The sequence below is a fragment of the Necator americanus genome, chromosome V (genome assembly GCF_031761385.1).
Source record: "Necator americanus strain Aroian chromosome V, whole genome shotgun sequence".
Classification (NCBI taxonomy): Eukaryota; Metazoa; Nematoda; class Chromadorea; order Rhabditida; family Ancylostomatidae; genus Necator; species Necator americanus.
The window spans coordinates 31,991,248-32,011,509 of NC_087375.1; the positions used below are offsets into that span (position 1 = coordinate 31,991,248).

The window sequence follows — 20,262 nt, forward strand, 5'->3', positions numbered from 1 at the left end:
CTCTACCAACTGAGCTATCGACGGGTGATGCGACTGATACAGACCATGTTTAATTCTCTTTCCTCCTTCTGAAATGGGCCAAGTGCCCCTCTCAGAAGGAGTCAGGGAATTCTGGGAAATCTACTTCGAACTCGTGTTCGAGAACTCATTTGCAAAACCATCCGTCGAGCCGGATTCGAACCAGCGACCTAAGGATAGCTGCAACTCTACAGTCCTCCGCTCTACCAACTGAGCTATCGACGGGTGATGCGACTGATACAGACCATGTTTAAATTCTCTTTCCACCTTCTGAAGTGGGCCAAGTGCCCCTCTCAGAAGGAAATCAATTCTAAATCTCTTCGAACTCGTGTTCGAGAACTCATTTGCAAAACCATCCGTCGAGCCGGATTCGAACCAGCGACCTAAGGATAGCTGCAACTCTACAGTCCTCCGCTCTACCAACTGAGCTATCGACGGGTGATGCAACTGATACAGACGATGTTTAAATCTTTTCCACCTTCTGAAGTGGGCCAAGTGCCCCTCTCAGTGGAAATCTACTTCGAACTCGTGTTCGAGAACTCATTTGCAAAACCATCCGTCGAGCCGGATTCGAACCAGCGACCTAAGGATAGCTGCAACTCTACAGTCCTCCGCTCTACCAACTGAGCTATCGACGGGTGATGCAACTGATACAGACGATGTTTAAATCTTTTCCACCTTCTGAAATGGGCCAAGTGCCCCTCTCAGAAGTCAGGGAATTCGGGAAATCTACTTCGAACTCGTGTTCGAGAACTCATTTGCAAAACCATCCGTCGAGCCGGATTCGAACCAGCGACCTAAGGATAGCTGCAACTCTACAGTCCTCCGCTCTACCAACTGAGCTATCGACGGGTGATGCAACTGATACAGACGATGTTTAAATCTTTTCCACCTTCTGAAGTGGGCCAAGTGCCCCTCTCAGGGAAATCTACTTCGAACTCGTGTTCGAGAACTCATTTGCAAAACCATCCGTCGAGCCGGATTCGAACCAGCGACCTAAGGATAGCTGCAACTCTACAGTCCTCCGCTCTACCAACTGAGCTATCGACGGGTGATGCGACTGATACAGACCATGTTTAAATCTCTTTCCACCTTCTGAAACGGGCCAAGTGCCCCTCTCAGAAGGAGTCAGGGAATTCTGGGAAATCTACTTCGAACTCGTGTTCGAGAACTCATTTGCAAAACCATCCGTCGAGCCGGATTCGAACCAGCGACCTAAGGATAGCTGCAACTCTACAGTCCTCCGCTCTACCAACTGAGCTATCGACGGGTGATGCGACTGATACAGACCATGTTTAATTCTCTTTCCTCCTTCTGAAATTGGCAACGTGCCCTTCTCAGAAGGAGTCAGGGAATTCTACTTCGAACTCGTGTTCGAGAACTCATTTGCAAAACCATCCGTCGAGCCGGATTCGAACCAGCGACCTAAGGATAGCTGCAACTCTACAGTCCTCCGCTCTACCAACTGAGCTATCGACGGGTGATGCAACTGATACAGACGATGTTTAAATCTTTTCCACCTTCTGAAGTGGGCCAAGTGCCCCTCTCAGGGAAATCTGAAATCTACTTCGAACTCGTGTTCGAGAACTCATTTGCAAAACCATCCGTCGAGCCGGATTCGAACCAGCGACCTAAGGATAGCTGCAACTCTACAGTCCTCCGCTCTACCAACTGAGCTATCGACGGGTGATGCGACTGATACAGACCATGTTTAATTCTCTTTCCTCCTTCTGAAATGGGCCAAGTGCCCCTCTCAGGGAAATCTACTTCGAACTCGTGTTCGAGAACTCATTTGCAAAACCATCCGTCGAGCCGGATTCGAACCAGCGACCTAAGGATAGCTGCAACTCTACAGTCCTCCGCTCTACCAACTGAGCTATCGACGGGTGATGCAACATACAGACATGTTTAAATTCACAATAAAATCTACGAACTCGTGTTCGAGACTCATTGCAAACCATCCGTCGAGCCGGATTCGAACCACGACCTAAGGATAGCTGCAACTCTACAGTCCTCCGCTCTACCAACTGAGCTATCGACGGGTGATGCGACTGATACAGACCATGTTTAATCTCTTTTCCACCTTCTGAAACGGGCCAAGTGCCCTCTCAGAAGGAGTCAGGGAATTTGATCTACTGAACTCGTGTTCGAGAACTCATTCAAAACCATCCGTCGACGGATTCGAACCAGCGACCTAAGGATAGCTGCAACTCTAAGTCCTCGCTCTCCCAACTGAGCTATCGACGGGTGATGCAACTGATACAGACGATGTTTAAATCTTCACCTTCTGAAGTGGGCCAAGTGCCCCCTCCGAGGGAAATCTACTTCGAACTCGTGTTCGAGAACTCATTTACAAAACCATCCGTCGAGCCGGATTCGAACCAGCGACCTAAGGATAGCTGCAACTCTACAGTCCTCCGCTCTACCAACTGAGCTATCGACGGGTGATGCAACTGATACAGACGATGTTTAAATCTTTTCCACCTTCTGAAGTGGGCCAAGTGCCCCTCTCAGGGAAAATCTACTTCGAACTCGTGTTCGAGAACTCATTTGCAAAACCATCCGTCGAGCCGGATTCGAACCAGCGACCTAAGGATAGCTGCAACTCTACAGTCCTCCGCTCTACCAACTGAGCTATCGACGGGTGATGCGACTGATACAGACCATGTTTAAATCTTTTCCACCTTCTGAAATGGGCCAAGTGCCCCTCTCAGAAGGGTCAGGAAATCTACTGAAATCTACTTCGAACTCGTGTTCGAGAACTCATTTGCAAAACCATCCGTCGAGCCGGATTCGAACCAGCGACCTAAGGATAGCTGCAACTCTACAGTCCTCCGCTCTACCAACTGAGCTATCGACGGGTGATGCAACTGATACAGACGATGTTTAAATCTTTTCCACCTTCTGAAATGGGCCAAGTGCCCCTCTCAGAAGGAGCAAATCTACTTCGAACTCGTGTTCGAGAACTCATTTGCAAAACCATCCGTCGAGCCGGATTCGAACCAGCGACCTAAGGATAGCTGCAACTCTACAGTCCTCCGCTCTACCAACTGAGCTATCGACGGGTGATGCACTGATACAGACCATGTTTAAATCTTCCACCTTCTGAAAGGGCCAAGTGCCCCTCTAGTCGAATCTCAGGGAAATCTACTTCGAACTCGTGTTCGAGAACTCATTTGCAAAACCATCCGTCGAGCCGGATTCGAACCAGCGACCTAAGGATAGCTGCAACTCTACAGTCCTCCGCTCTACCAACTGAGCTATCGACGGGTGATGCGACTGATACAGACCATGTTTAAATCTTTTCCACCTTCTGAAATGGGCCAAGTGCCCCTCTCAGAAGGGGAATTGGGAAATCTACTTCGAACTCGTGTTCGAGAACTCATTTGCAAAACCATCCGTCGAGCCGGATTCGAACCAGCGACCTAAGGATAGCTGCAACTCTACAGTCCTCCGCTCTACCAACTGAGCTATCGACGGGTGATGCAACTGATACAGACGATGTTTAAATCTTTTCCACCTTCTGAAATGGGCCAAGTGCCCCTCTCAGGGAAATCTACTTCGAACTCGTGTTCGAGAACTCATTTGCAAAACCATCCGTCGAGCCGGATTCGAACCAGCGACCTAAGGATAGCTGCAACTCTACAGTCCTCCGCTCTACCAACTGAGCTATCGACGGGTGATGCGACTGATACAGACCATGTTTAAATCTTTTCCACCTTCTGAAATGGGGCCAAGTGCCCCTCTCAGAAGGAGTCAGGGGAATTCTGGGAAATCTACTTCGAACTCGTGTTCGAGAACTCATTTGCAAAACCATCCGTCGAGCCGGATTCGAACCAGCGACCTAAGGATAGCTGCAACTCTACAGTCCTCCGCTCTACCAACTGAGCTATCGACGGGTGATGCAACTGATACAGACGATGTTTAAATCTTTTCCACCTTCTGAAATGGGCCAAGTGCCCCTCTCAGAAGGAATCAGAATTCGGAAATCTACTTCGAACTCGTGTTCGAGAACTCATTTGCAAAACCATCCGTCGAGCCGGATTCGAACCAGCGACCTAAGGATAGCTGCAACTCTACAGTCCTCCGCTCTACCAACTGAGCTATCGACGGGTGATGCGACTGATACAGACCATGTTTAAATCTCTTTCCACCTTCTGAAATGGGCCAAGTGCCCCTCTCAGAAGGAGTCAGATTCAGGGAAATCTACTTCGAACTCGTGTTCGAGAACTCATTTGCAAAACCATCCGTCGAGCCGGATTCGAACCAGCGACCTAAGGATAGCTGCAACTCTACAGTCCTCCGCTCTACCAACTGAGCTATCGACGGGTGATGCGACTGATACAGACCATGTTTAAATCTTTTCCACCTTCTGAAATGGGCCAAGTGCCCCTCTCAGAAGGGTCAGGAATTCGGGAAATCTACTTCGAACTCGTGTTCGAGAACTCATTTGCAAAACCATCCGTCGAGCCGGATTCGAACCAGCGACCTAAGGATAGCTGCAACTCTACAGTCCTCCGCTCTACCAACTGAGCTATCGACGGGTGATGCAACTGATACAGACGATGTTTAAATCTTTTCCACCTTCTGAAACGGGCCAAGTGCCCCTCTCAGAAGGAGTCAGGGAAATCTACTTCGAACTCGTGTTCGAGAACTCATTTGCAAAACCATCCGTCGAGCCGGATTCGAACCAGCGACCTAAGGATAGCTGCAACTCTACAGTCCTCCGCTCTACCAACTGAGCTATCGACGGGTGATGCGACTGATACAGACCATGTTTAAATCTTTTCCACCTTCTGAAATGGGCCAAGTGCCCCTCTCAGAAGGAGTCAGGGAATTCTGGGAAATCTACTTCGAACTCGTGTTCGAGAACTCATTTGCAAAACCATCCGTCGAGCCGGATTCGAACCAGCGACCTAAGGATAGCTGCAACTCTACAGTCCTCCGCTCTACCAACTGAGCTATCGACGGGTGATGCGACTGATACAGACCATGTTTAATTCTTTTCCTCCTTCTGAAATGGGCCAAGTGCCCCTCTCAGAAGGAGTCAGGAATTCTGGGAAATCTACTTCGAACTCGTGTTCGAGAACTCATTTGCAAAACCATCCGTCGAGCCGGATTCGAACCAGCGACCTAAGGATAGCTGCAACTCTACAGTCCTCCGCTCTACCAACTGAGCTATCGACGGGTGATGCGACTGATACAGACCATGTTTAAATCTTTTCCACCTTCTGAAACGGGCCAAGTGCCCCTCATCAGAGGAAATCTGGAAACTACTTCGAACTCGTGTTCGAGAACTCATTTGCAAAACCATCCGTCGAGCCGGATTCGAACCAGCGACCTAAGGATAGCTGCAACTCTACAGTCCTCCGCTCTACCAACTGAGCTATCGACGGGTGATGCGACTGATACAGACCATGTTTAATTCTTTTCCACCTTCTGAAATGGGCCAAGTGCCCCTCTCAGAAGGAGTCAGGGAATTCTGGGAAATCTACTTCGAACTCGTGTTCGAGAACTCATTTGCAAAACCATCCGTCGAGCCGGATTCGAACCAGCGACCTAAGGATAGCTGCAACTCTACAGTCCTCCGCTCTACCAACTGAGCTATCGACGGGTGATGCGACTGATACAGACGATGTTTAAATCTTTTCCACCTTCTGAAATGGGCCAAGTGCCCCTCTCAGAAGGAATCATCTACTTCGAACTCGTGTTCGAGAACTCATTTGCAAAACCATCCGTCGAGCCGGATTCGAACCAGCGACCTAAGGATAGCTGCAACTCTACAGTCCTCCGCTCTACCAACTGAGCTATCGACGGGTGATGCGACTGATACAGACCATGTTTAAATCTTTTCCACCTTCTGAAATGGGCCAAGTGCCCCTCTCAGAAGGTCAGGAAATCTGGGAAATCTACTTCGAACTCGTGTTCGAGAACTCATTTGCAAAACCATCCGTCGAGCCGGATTCGAACCAGCGACCTAAGGATAGCTGCAACTCTACAGTCCTCCGCTCTACCAACTGAGCTATCGACGGGTGATGCGACTGATACAGACAATTTTCCACCTTAAATGCCCTCTAAACTACTCGTGTTCGAAACCATTGCCATCTCAGGGAGAATCTTCTCATTTCAAAACCATCCGTCGAGCCGGATTCGAACCAGCGACCTAAGGATAGCTGCAACTCTACAGTCCTCCGCTCTACCAACTGAGCTATCGACGGGTGATGCGACTGATACAGACCATGTTTAATTCTATTCCACCTTCTGAAATGGGCCAAGTGCCCCTCTCAGAAGGAGTCAGGGAAATCTACTTCGAACTCGTGTTCGAGAACTCATTTGCAAAACCATCCGTCGAGCCGGATTCGAACCAGCGACCTAAGGATAGCTGCAACTCTACAGTCCTCCGCTCTACCAACTGAGCTATCGACGGGTGATGCGACTGATACAGACCATGTTTAAATCTTTTCCACCTTCTGAAATGGGCCAAGTGCCCCTCTCAGAAGGAGCAGGGAATCTGGGAAACTACTTCGAACTCGTGTTCGAGAACTCATTTGCAAAACCATCCGTCGAGCCGGATTCGAACCAGCGACCTAAGGATAGCTGCAACTCTACAGTCCTCCGCTCTACCAACTGAGCTATCGACGGGTGATGCGACTGATACAGACGATGTTTAAATCTTTTCCACCTTCTGAAACGGGCCAAGTGCCCCTCTCAGAAGGAGTCAGGGAATTCTGGGAAATCTACTTCGAACTCGTGTTCGAGAACTCATTTGCAAAACCATCCGTCGAGCCGGATTCGAACCAGCGACCTAAGGATAGCTGCAACTCTACAGTCCTCCGCTCTACCAACTGAGCTATCGACGGGTGATGCGACTGATACAGACCATGTTTAATTCTTTTCCACCTTCTGAAATGGGCCAAGTGCCCCTCTCAGAAGGAGTCAGGGAATTCTGGGAAATCTACTTCGAACTCGTGTTCGAGAACTCATTTGCAAAACCATCCGTCGAGCCGGATTCGAACCAGCGACCTAAGGATAGCTGCAACTCTACAGTCCTCCGCTCTACCAACTGAGCTATCGACGGGTGATGCGACTGATACAGACCATGTTTAATTCTCTTTCCACCTTCTGAAACGGGCCAAGTGCCCCTCTCAGGGAAACTACTTGAAGGAGTCAGGGAAACTAAACTCCTTTTCTGAGGAAATCTACTTCGAACTCGTGTTCGAGAACTCATTTGCAAAACCATCCGTCGAGCCGGATTCGAACCAGCGACCTAAGGATAGCTGCAACTCTACAGTCCTCCGCTCTACCAACTGAGCTATCGACGGGTGATGCGACTGATACAGACCATGTTTAAATCTTTTCCACCTTCTGAAATGGGCCAAGTGCCCCTCTCGGAGAATTGGGAAATCTACTTCGAACTCGTGTTCGAGAACTCATTTGCAAAACCATCCGTCGAGCCGGATTCGAACCAGCGACCTAAGGATAGCTGCAACTCTACAGTCCTCCGCTCTACCAACTGAGCTATCGACGGGTGATGCGACTGATACAGACCATGTTTAATTCTTTTCCACCTTCTGAAATGGGCCAAGTGCCCCTCTCAGAAGGAGTCAGGGAATTCTGGGAAATCTACTTCGAACTCGTGTTCGAGAACTCATTTGCAAAACCATCCGTCGAGCCGGATTCGAACCAGCGACCTAAGGATAGCTGCAACTCTACAGTCCTCCGCTCTACCAACTGAGCTATCGACGGGTGATGCGACTGATACAGACCATGTTTAAGTCTTTTCCCACCTTCTGAAACGGGCCAAGTGCCCCTCAGAAGAGTAGGGAATTCAGGGAAATCTACTTCGAACTCGTGTTCGAGAACTCATTTGCAAAACCATCCGTCGAGCCGGATTCGAACCAGCGACCTAAGGATAGCTGCAACTCTACAGTCCTCCGCTCTACCAACTGAGCTATCGACGGGTGATGCGACTGATACAGACCATGTTTAAGTCTTTTCCACCTTCTGAAATGGGCCAAGTGCCCCTCTCAGAAGGAGTCAGGGAATTCTGGGAAATCTACTTCGAACTCGTGTTCGAGATCTCATTTGCAAAACCATCCGTCGAGCCGGATTCGAACCAGCGACCTAAGGATAGCTGCAACTCTACAGTCCTCCGCTCTACCAACTGAGCTATCGACGGGTGATGCGACTGATACAGACCATGTTTAAGTCTTTTCCACCTTCTGAAATGGGCCAAGTGCCCCTCTCAGAAGGAGTCAGGGAATTCTGGGAAATCTACTTCGAACTCGTGTTCGAGAACTCATTTGCAAAACCATCCGTCGAGCCGGATTCGAACCAGCGACCTAAGGATAGCTGCAACTCTACAGTCCTCCGCTCTACCAACTGAGCTATCGACGGGTGATGCGACTGATACAGACGATGTTTAAATCTTTTCCCCCTTCTGAAACGGGCCAAGTGCCCCTCTCAGGGAAATCTACTTCGAACTCGTGTTCGAGAACTCATTTGCAAAACCATCCGTCGAGCCGGATTCGAACCAGCGACCTAAGGATAGCTGCAACTCTACAGTCCTCCGCTCTACCAACTGAGCTATCGACGGGTGATGCGACTGATACAGACGATGTTTAAATCTTTTCCACCTTCTGAAATGGGCCAAGTGCCCTCTCAGGGAAATCTACTTCGAACTCGTGTTCGAGATCTCATTTGCAAAACCATCCGTCGAGCCGGATTCGAACCAGCGACCTAAGGATAGCTGCAACTCTACAGTCCTCCGCTCTACCAACTGAGCTATCGACGGGTGATGCGACTGATACAGACCATGTTTAAGTCTTTTCCACCTTCTGAAATGGGCCAAGTGCCCCTCTCAGAAGGAGTCAGGGAATTCAGGGAAATCTACTTCGAACTCGTGTTCGAGATCTCATTTGCAAAACCATCCGTCGAGCCGGATTCGAACCAGCGACCTAAGGATAGCTGCAACTCTACAGTCCTCCGCTCTACCAACTGAGCTATCGACGGGTGATGCGACTGATACAGACCATGTTTAAATCTTTTCCACCTTCTGAAACGGGCCAAGTGCCCCTCTCAGAAGGAGTCAGGGAATTCTGGGAAATCTACTTCGAACTCGTGTTCGAGAACTCATTTACAAAACCATCCGTCGAGCCGGATTCGAACCAGCGACCTAAGGATAGCTGCAACTCTACAGTCCTCCGCTCTACCAACTGAGCTATCGAAGGGTGATGGAAATAGCGAAATATGGAGCACTTTAGACATTCATCCAGGAGCGTCATGATTTGCCTTATAGAAAACCCGCACAGGTTTAGAATGCCTTGGTGTTCTACGAGTAGCTCGAACACGGCTTGCATTGCAGCGCTGTTTGAGACATTGGTGTAAAGACGACACATGCCTTTCCCAAGCGCGCTCTTCGAAGTTGCTCAAGAAACATGTTGATGTTGGATAAATGCGCGGGAACATACTTAAGCAACGGAGCAAGTATGACGTTTAAAAGCCACGATATTCTATCAGTAGGGCCGCCTACATTGCTTATGATAGGACGTACTTTGAATACCCGTGGATCTTCTGAAAGGAGAGCAGAAGGGAAGAGCTTATGTGTTTTTACCAGTAAGTATAGAACCGGGCAACTAGGAAGTTCGTACTTCAGTCGTGTGATTGTTCTATGCAACCCCGCAGCCTTTCCTCTCTCGACCCAAACTCTAATGAGATGACGACATTGAAGGCGACGACGCCGAAACGTTAGCCGTAATAAAGTTTGTTAACAATCTTGGCTGCTGCTAAATTGGACTATCGACATTATTACAATCAATGCAAATCACTAATCTATTGCTCCGCCAGTAAAGCTCCCCCGAAAACATATCTCCGTAATTCTAAATCTTACTACGATCTCCATCTCAGATCGAATATAATAAGACTTCCCTTATGTTTCTTTCTTTCGTCTCTAGAATGCTATTTCTCTTTTTATAGCTTTATTCATAAATTTGTGGGTGTTAATAGATGATCGCATTTATGATAGAATTCCCGAAGGGCTTTTGGAATGACGCGTGTCGGAAACCTTAAGTTCTCGTGTACGAGTTCGATGGATTCGCCAGAAATTCTCTAGAAATCGTTGACTGCTCTCCGAGTTTTTTTTTTCTCCTGAGATTATAAAGTTAAATGGGGGCGGGTGTGGTGTAGAGGGTTAGAGGTTCCGCTTCCTGCACGATCGATCGGAGGTTCGAATCCGCCCTAGTGCTCACCAAGCCTTTCATCCCTCCGGGGTCGATAAATTGGTACCAGGGTTGTCTGGGAGGATAAAAACAGTGACTTGACACATCGCTAGCCACCGCAAGTCATTGTATAGGCCAGATACACGTTCGTAAACCTCAAACGATTCTGAATTGAAGTGAACGTGGGGGCGCATCCCAAGCGGATTGATTAACGCCAGAACTTTATCCTCTAACTTTATCCTTTATCCTGAGATTATACGCATTATTTACACATGACAACAACAAACGCATTGACCATGATGAAAGATCCCGTTCCAAATGGATCACTTCGTTTAAGGATTGAAATTATTCAAAAATGCTAAAGTTGTGCCTTCATTCTGCTTCCAGCATTTCCGACTGTCTACTCTTACAGTCATGAGCTAGTATTCAAAAGAAGATCGCCGGACTAATACTAATACTAATACTACTACTAATATCTCAGACTAATATCTTCGTTACGAAAAAACGATGCGATCACCTTGTCGACGATACTCACCACACCGACTGAATGTGTTCAGAACATGATCTACATTGTGACAGCATCGTATATCCCGCTGTTAAATGTTGTTTAGAAGTACAGAGATGGGGCCTTTTCTCAAAGGCAGCACGGCACTAGTTATTTACTCGGAACCCGACCACTCAGGGACCCTTTTACCACCACACTTAAGGTGATACGCAGATTACACACTAGTTTGAGTATGTTACACTTGTTTTCTGAGGACAACATGCCAAGCATTTAACACTCAAGCCTGCTGTCAAAAATTCCCGAATTGTTCTGTGTTCCAATAAACTTCTAACCTTCCCTTGCTGGGACCGTTCCCTTGCTCAAAGGCAGAACACCACGAATCTGACGTGGTATAGGTTTCCCATGGAAAGCTTCTATACAGGGTAGTAGATTGCGGAAAACCAGTAAGTTCCGCTCACCTCTCCGAAGTCGCTGTAAAAAACGACCCAGAAGACCCCGACCGTTTTTTTTTCAGTACGGCTTGCATTGCAACGCGCCACCCTTCTGCAAGCGCCGCATCACCGAGAGAGCTTTCGACGATTAATGAAGTCTCCTAACCTTCTTATTCAAGTTAAACTAATGTATAGACCTCTGAGGGGAACGGAACGTGTACACAAAGGGGTGTTCTAACGTGCCTCGTAGGAGCTAAAGCGATTCCCACGCCGTTTCTTACGACTATGGCGGAGAGATGAGCGGAAACACGTGGTTTTCCGCAAATTACGACCCCGTAAAGAAAGTTTCCATGAGAAATCCAAACCATGTCAGATCCATGGAATGCTGCCTTTAATTGCGCCCTATACGCCAACCCTAGCTACACTGTGACGACAGTCACCTGAGATTTAATACCAGCTAATTGAGCATAATATTTCCACGATAAATCGCGTCTCACCTTCTTAATTCACTTCTTGTTGCCTTCATTTATTCATGTTTTGAAATATTTTCAATGGTAAATTGTGTCGTTGGAGTGAATTCAACTGGTGTTCAATAATTGCATGAGTATTTATCACTGGAATCACTGAGCATACAAATTCTTCGTATTTTGGCCTCGCTTCTCACATCCCATCTATACCTTTCCTAGCTCAAGCAAGTAAGCCAAAAGTGTCTTCACTCCTTGTATGTAATTAATTTTGTTCATTTTTTCGTTCTGAGAGTGGGCCATATCATCCGCAGCTCCCAGAGGAAGCAGAAGTACACTCTTTCCAGTCAATTCCTAAAATAGTTATTGTTGAACATAGGAATCGAACACAGCTCAATGACCACACCTGAAACGTTAGAGTGATCGGAATGCTGCAACCTTCACGAATGTAGTCCGGATCAACGCCATGCACTTAAACACAGAAATAGCAAGGATTTAGAGATGGGCTAAAGTATGCCCAAAGCTTCCTCTCAGATGTGTTTACTTGCCTTGCTTCATTGCCCGTGCACCGGCTTTAAAGTTTGCGTCATTGGTATCAGCCACCCACGGTAGTGCATCATGACCGAGACGAGGACTAAAACTTTTACTGGATAAAGTGCATGTGGTGAGATCTATCTGTGAGGAATTCTGCTGCAATATTCGTTACTGAATGCGTTTTGCTTCCAAAAGATTACAGACAAACTCTAGAGACTTAATTTCTACTCCAAATGGAAACGAGCCGTGCACCGATTTCTATACAGTGAAAAGGACTCCTTATTCTTTCGTTAACTCAAGGAAACTTTTGAATGAGGTAATTTAGAAGGAGAATGAAGAAGAAAACTATGTCTATTACAGCTACGCGAATTTCATAGCGGTATTGCCGATTGAGGGCGGGTGTGGCACAGTCGGTTAGAGGGCTATTGTAGCCACACGGTCGAGGGTTCGAACCGCTCTAGTGCAAACCAAGCCTTTCATCCCTCCAGGGACGATAAACTAGGCTTGTCTGGGAGGATAAAAACACTGATTTGATCATCGGCTGGCCTCCGCAAGTCATTGTATAGGCCAATACGTGTTCCAAAACCTCAACGATTACGAATTCCAGTAAAACGCGTTGCCGCATCCCAGGTGGATTGATACGCCAGTGACTTTATTCGTTACTTTTAGTGCCGATTATGGCAATTTTCATTCCATGTTTTATCTTCATGTCAAAAAAGAATCTGTTTTGTTCAGTTTCGGTATAATTCCTGGAGTGGTATGCATATTTCGTACCGTTTTTGGCGTTGAGTTCGTAGAACACTTACCCTTTCTTTGAAAAAAAAAAGATCGAGACGTGTTGAGCAAAAGAAAACAATATGCTAATTTGTTCTTTATGTAGAAACAGAGCAGAATATGAGGTAGAGAGATGCGCTAAGGTCAAAAATAAGGCGGAAATTTCCGGAAATCACGATTTAAAGTAAAAGTGTGCTTGTTTTCCCTAACAAGAAAGGTGTTTTTCAAGTTCTTGGGAGCGTATCTTACAGGATGTCCTAAAGTTAGGTGTTTTTCAGTTTCTCTCACAGTCTAATTGTGTTTCTTTATATTCCTCAAGGAAAAGAGCAGGTTTAGTTCCTCACTTGAAAGTATTCGGTGATCCCCGTTTTCTCCATAAATCGTTCAGAAAATCGACAACCAGTTTGTTTACCTGAAAGAATACGTTCCTGTTACAGTGTCAGAGACAAATCCAAAGCACGTACTTTTTCAGGTTTCATATTCGGAACAATTCGAATCGAGAATTTACCGATAACTTTCGAAGGGATTACGGTCTTCTCTCCCGCACCCGAAAAAGCTCCTTCTATTCCATGTAGCGATAGACTATAAATGGATAGTTTTATTTTCTGGAACTTCATTTAATTCATGAAATGAAGAGCACTGACCATGGCTCCCTCCATCGTCTGATAAGTAGCGTTTTCTTATCTTCCGTCGGAAGTTTCTTCGCTCCTACGCTTTCACGGAACTCTTTCACGCAAAAGTCGATGCTATCGTACAACTCATGCTCTTCTTTAGACATTGGCGCAACGTCATCATAGATCCCTAAACGAAATTGAAGAAAAAAATTATTTGTAACCTTACAAACTTTCAGTTTAGCTTTACAGAGAATAGTTTTTAGAGGTTGCGTGAAGTCGTAAGCATCAACACCTCAATAATTTCAAGGACAGATCATTGTCCAACTCTCGGTTCGACGTTCGTCTAATTATTATTCGCAACGCTTCCAGCACAAAAAAAAGGAAAAGAAAAGAAGAAAGGAAGGAAAAATAGAGCATTAGTGTGATCGCGACTAATTGCTCCTTTGAAGTTCCCATAGAATTTTAGTGTAAACAGTCATGTACTACTAGTAGGCAGTTCAGTTTAAATTGGGATTACTGGGAAAACGTAGAATGAAGAATAATAGAATTACTGCAAAAAAAAAAACCCGATTGTGAAAAAAATGACACTTTTTCATTTATCTTCTCAGATTCATCGAAACTCTTCTAGTTTCACAAAAGGCGTGATCAATTGTTCAAAAAAAATCACCTGGAATAAGTATTCGATTCTCAACTGAGGTCAATTGCGACATCATCCACACTAAGTCTTGGAGCGGTTCGTGCCTGAAAGAGCTTGGTTACAGATAGCGCAAAATGTTAGGTAAATACAACTATTTTTATGACAAACTGACTGTCCTCAGGTTTTTTTTTCTCGAAAGAACATATGTTTTATGACAGTATGCAGGATAACGTGATTAAAATTGAACTCACACCACTCCACCGTATACGCCTGAATGAAGGTCCTGTTGGATCCCAGTGACTTCTAGTTGAAACGAGCAAATACCTCTAAAACAAGGCTGTTACAGCGGATTCAATCAAAATGCTTCAATATTCAAACGATTTCTGCGCATAACTGCCAGTAACTATGTTTGCATCGGCAACCGCTACGCATCCGCAGCAATTCGCGCACTTTTTCGACAGCGACGCATTTTCAAACTGTCATTTTCAAACGCGCATTTGCTTCTATACCTAAGTTTTTCACAGTGATCTAAACTCAGTGATATGTGGATACCTGAGACCGTGCGTAAGGCAGGGTTTTGTGGTTCCCAGCCAATAACTGTCGGAAATGCAGACGAAATCAACACCGGCAAGGAAGTCATTTTTGTTCCTTTCCAACAGCTCAGCTAATCCAATTGAACCGCTCTCTTCCATTGCTTCAAAGCAGAACTGGAAAATGTCGAAGAAGAAACTGTTTTACGAGAAGAAAATCCTCCTCAAAGCGCAAATATCGTCAAATTTGTCTGCTTTAAGAATTTTTTCGGATTTTGGACCCCTACAGCATTGCTATGTACTTATTCTACTTCCTCGATATTTCTCGTTTTCTCGTATTCATTTACCTTAATATTCACAGGGATATTAATTTTTTGTTTTTGAAGCATTTCAACCGCATGAAGCCAACACAACACTGGACCCTTGTCATCTGAAGACCCTCGACCGTACAGCTTCTCGTCTGAAAAGCAGCGCAGATCTTTGAACAGCACAGTTGTATAACGTAACAATTTCCTCTTTCATAAATAAGATCCTTTGCTAATCTAATGGAAAGACTTAATAAATAGAAATTTCGAAAAAGGAACAATTTTAATCACGTCAATTCTACAAAAATCCATGGTCGAAGTGTGGACGACCTTCTGAGAGTTATGTGAGCTACTAAAGAGTTCTTAGTAGACTTCAACGTTACTTTTTTCGGTGAGCGTGAAAGGATCCGTATTCCATCCGTCCGACTTCGCCGCTGGTTGAACATCTGAAATTCACATATAAATAGTAGCCGTCCTCTTAAGGAAATAAAGCAATAATTTTAAAAACTAATTCTTACCCACATGACCGTACACTAATACGGTCTTTTTCGATTTGTCGTCACCTAATTGACCGAAAAGAACTGGTGGTAAAGGCAGCTGAAAAAAAGTAGCAAATATTCCAACTATTATCTGGTGTACATAGGAGTCAGCAGAGGTTTTTTTTCGGATTTTACTCAACGACTTGATAAATATTTCTAGAATCAGATAGCGTCTGCTTGTTGTATGATCCCCCTTTTGCTACTTCCAATTGCTTTGCTTACGTTGTTCCAAGAATAATGGCAGCTACGTGGTAAACATTCCAAAATTGCTGAAGCACCTGTACGGCCATAATTCATGCAAAACAAATGGAACAAGTACTTCGCTACATTCTTCAAGAAAAATAAGTTTTTTTCTTCAAAACACTCTAAAACTAGCATTTACTGGAAAAACGTTATCCTGCTCAGAAAAAAAAACCCAAGTTATGGAGTTATAAGTCGTTCCTCCCAGTTCTGCTACTTTCACATCGATATTTAAAGATATCATATCAAAAAAACTAACGATGTTGGAATCTATCCAAGAATAGATAGGGATAGGGGAGCAGTTCACTATTGTAAGCACAACCGCGATCTAATTGCCCTAGTAATCCAGAGAAAAAAGGTTTAAGAAACCGCCTTAGGTGCACTGGTCCTCTCTACAATGCAACTTGTTACGCAACACAACACGAGCAACTTTGCCCTCATGGTCCAGCGTCCCCAAAACAACTAATATAGCTTCACATAAGCAGCAGAAGCTCCACAACTGCAAAGACATTCCGGATTGCCTTCGTTTTATCACCAGGAATAAGTTGTATCGTTGGGGTCACCAGTTCAACCAGTAGTATTTACATAATTATTCCTGAAGAACTATTGGGAATTGGTCAACCTTATACTTATGAACCATACCTTTACATTCGTTTGATGAGATTCCAACACTGTCAATTTCGTTGCCCGCTTTCTCTAGGTAAATGAAGAAATTACCAAATAAATAAATAGATAGACCCCATGAGGATATGCATATATCTACAGTTCCGATTGGGGCAAGTGTGACGAAGTCAATTGTAGCCACATGGTCGATTGTTCGAAACCACACCGGTGCCAACGAAGCCTTTCATCCCCACGGGGTCGATAAATTGGTACCAGACCTGTCTGGGAGGATAAAAACGCTGACTTGATCATCGGCTGTCCCCCGAATGTCATATATCGTATATGGGCAGACACGCGTTCCAAAATCTCAACGATTACGAATTCGAGTAAAACACGTTGGCGGATCCCAAGCAGATTGAAACACCAGTGACTTTATCCTTTTTTATTCTTTTACAGTTCTGGTTCCTTTTTTTTCTTCTTATAAGTGAGTTTCTCTATTTTCGGTTTTACAAATTATCAAGAGTCTTTCACATTGAAATTAAATAAAAAACAAATAAATAAAAAACAAAACGAATAAATTGGACTCAGTTCTAGAACTTACACAGACAGTTCTTTGTTTGGTTTACCTCACTAGTATACATGTCCTCATTTTACAGTTCAACCTACGGATTCTATTCGCCTGTCGAAGCTTTTTTTTTCAAGATATGAGGATATGCGACTTAATGAGGGAATTTTGAGGAGATAACGGTATGCTCGGCCCTCTTTACCTAGCACAGATTTTAGTAATTCCATTCCAGCATTTTAAAGAACATCCTAATGAATACAAATCATAATGCACAAGCGAACTTGTTAGTGTACCTTACAGAGCCAACAACAGTAACACACACCTATCTAGACAGATATTTCCTTCTCGGGTTCCACTCCCTCCACAAAATTACTTATTTATATGATTTCCAATATCAAGACTGTCTACGCACATCATTTGGCTCAGCAACATATTCGTTTCGGGATTCTCTTACGCCTTCTTGTCACAAGATTTTGAAAAATTACCTCTTTTCCATCCACAATATGTTTCCCCAAATCTTGTAGAGTACAGCATACACCGAGTTTCTCTAGACGCTCCCTGTAACGCAAAAAAATGACAAGAATTGTCGCCATTACGTAATTTCTTCGCAAGGATATTTTTTAAAACCAACTTCACCCAATTCACCATCTTTATGGTTTGCGGTCGCCGTGTCGGGTCACTGGAAACACTTTCGATGGCCACAGCTTCGGCCAGTATCGACTTGTAGTGGTCATAAGAGGCGTCGATAGCTCTGAAAAGTGTCTATTGCTCAAAAATTTTATTATTTTGGAATTGATAATTATTGAGATAATTATTTATTATTTAATTTTAACAAACAAACAGAACAAAAATATTTGAAATATTTGTTCCACTTGTTTACTACAAAAGCGAGTCATAGTACTTTTTTGAAATTATTTAGCTACCACTGCAACTTTTTTAGTTTTATACGCATATGAGCAGTTGAAAACTTTCTAAAACTTACTTACTTACTTTAACTTACTTTCCTTTCTTAATTCATCTAATTTTAAACAGAAATGCTAACGCTTAATGCTTTAAATCTTTACATACCAATAAAAATAATTGTGTAATACCTTTCTAAGTTGTTAGCTTAAGATAAATTAAATCCCCTTCCATCATAACTCCAACGTTTTTTTTTTGAACCACAAACCAGAAATTCTAGTTTTGTTTTGCTTTTGTTAGTCTTTCGAGAAAAAAAACCATAATTTACACTCCACAACTTTTTCCCGACAATCAAATAGTGTTTTGGGTACCAAATCCGCTGACTATGAAGGTTTCGCATATGGAAAATGCATTCATGCATGCATTTTCTATATGCAAAACATTGAATAGCAATAAATATTCTCTTAGGATCAGGGATCACGGAAAATCATTCGAAATTATCCGCTTTCTATTGCTAAGGAAGTTGTTTGCGACAAAAATTGATTATTCTAGACATACCATAGTCTATTTTCTCCCAAACTTCCGCACAACCTTGCTGGTCTCTTTTTTTTTTCTTTTTTAAGATGACTGCATGTTAAAACTTCCAATATATTTGAATTTTTCAAATCATACTGTAATGAAAGAGTAAATGTCTCCAAAAAAAAAACGAAATTAACAACAACTTCGCTTCGAAGGGCGGATATGAAGGAAAAATGAGCAATTCTGAAGAAATTATGAATCTTGAAGCAGTACGCAAAGTTTTGGATAAAATCAAAAACTCACTTGAATACCTGTTCGAGGGTCATCGTGGCGTGCGTATGGGAAGGCGACTATCAGTATCTGCGATCGTTCGATTTGCCGAAACAACAGATAAGTGGGTAACAATGGCCCCAACACACAACTTCTACACGGTCAACCTTAACACGATTTTCTAAAGCATAGCACCACACTTTTCCTGACTATTTTTTCTGGAAAATTCGAGAGGAAGAAAATTCAAGAAACACAAAGGAAACAATTTAAAACAAAAGTAGACAAGAGCCGTACTAGGTCAGAAGATCAAAATCACCTTGTTCTCTCAACATTCAATGTGAAGGTCGCAGATAAAATAACATAGACAAAAAGATAGAAAACGAAGATATGGTAAAAAAAAAACACGGAAAAAACAGCGCTGTCGCATATTCAAAACACGAAATTGATTTTTCTAAAATTGTTATCTGCTATTTTACGGAAAATCTTACGGATAAACAATCTTCGACATGAGTGAGAACAATCTTCGAATGAGTAGAGGTGCATCGCGCTCAACTAAGCTAATATATGCGTGGACCATGTATACCGTCACTTCCAGCCCACTTTGTGCTGTAGAATAGAATATATTGGGGTGGAGCAAAAATAATGCAAGTTTTTCGTTGCTTTATGTTTACAACCGATTTTTTCCAGTTACCCTCATCTTCAATATTTGAAGCCGTACAGCGTTTTGCGACGCAATTCGTCAAGTTGTTGTTAAGAATGCCGAAGTGATTTTGAATGAGAATCAATATTTTATCAGAACCAAGACTTAAAGGTTAATGTGTCCAGGCAAGGTTTTCGCCAAATCTTCTTCTAGGAGTAGAAGGTAGGCAGGTCTGCAGCGGAAACAGCTCAGAATATCAAAGCTGTTTGGGGTGAGAGAAGAACCACAGAATCAAAGGTACGGCGTTTGTTCCATAGGTTTCGCTGCGGCTATTTAAAGGCATCCTTCCACGAATCTGAGGTGGTACGAATTTCAGGTGGAGTATTCTTATAGGAGATAGTAGATTATGGAGAGGAGGGTGATTCCGTACATTTCTTCCTAATTGCCGTAAAAAACGACCCGGAAGATACGGCTTCAGGCGTTCTGGCGCACTATTTTCTGAAGGGAGATCGACTGGAGCGCCCCAGGCTTGTGCGGCGCCCCATCTTCCGGGCCGTTTTTTCACGGCAACTAGGAAGAAATGGACGGAATCACCCTCCTCTCTATAATCTACGACTCCGTGCAGGAACTCTCCACCTGAAATCCGCAGATTCGTGGGATGATGCTTTCAAAACGATACGAGAGGTTCCCCAAGAAGTAAACGCTGATCATTCAACAGTCGTCCGTCATTTGCAACAATTGAAAAGTTGAACAACTGGGTGCCGCATGAACTGAGTGAGTCCCTAAGAAACCGCCGTTTTGAGATCTGTTCAACCCTTCTGTTAGGCAACAAGAACTATTCATTTCTCGATAGTATTGTTACGTGCGATGAGAAATGTATACTTTGTGACAACAGGAAGCGTTCTGCTCAATGGATGGATAAGGATGAAGTTCTCAAGTACTAAGCGAAGCCGAAAA

The 20,262-nt window shown here is 44.3% G+C and overlaps 1 protein-coding gene across 1 annotated transcript; it reads right to left on the reverse strand.

Moving 5' to 3' along the window:
- Positions 1-11,842: 11,842 nt before the first annotated feature.
- Positions 11,843-18,721, reverse strand: RB195_015841 (uncharacterized protein; the record flags this gene model as incomplete). The annotated part of the gene is made up of 15 exons (XM_064206744.1): positions 11,843-11,989; positions 12,042-12,106; positions 12,184-12,269; positions 13,288-13,355; positions 13,408-13,525; positions 13,588-13,744; positions 14,225-14,298; positions 14,446-14,520; positions 14,747-14,901; positions 15,072-15,184; positions 15,413-15,475; positions 15,548-15,626; positions 17,462-17,534; positions 17,608-17,727; positions 18,699-18,721. The coding sequence occupies 15 exons, from the start codon at positions 18,719-18,721 to the stop codon at positions 11,843-11,845; spliced, it is 1,416 nt and encodes a 471-aa protein (XP_064062625.1).
- Positions 18,722-20,262: the final 1,541 nt, after the last annotated feature.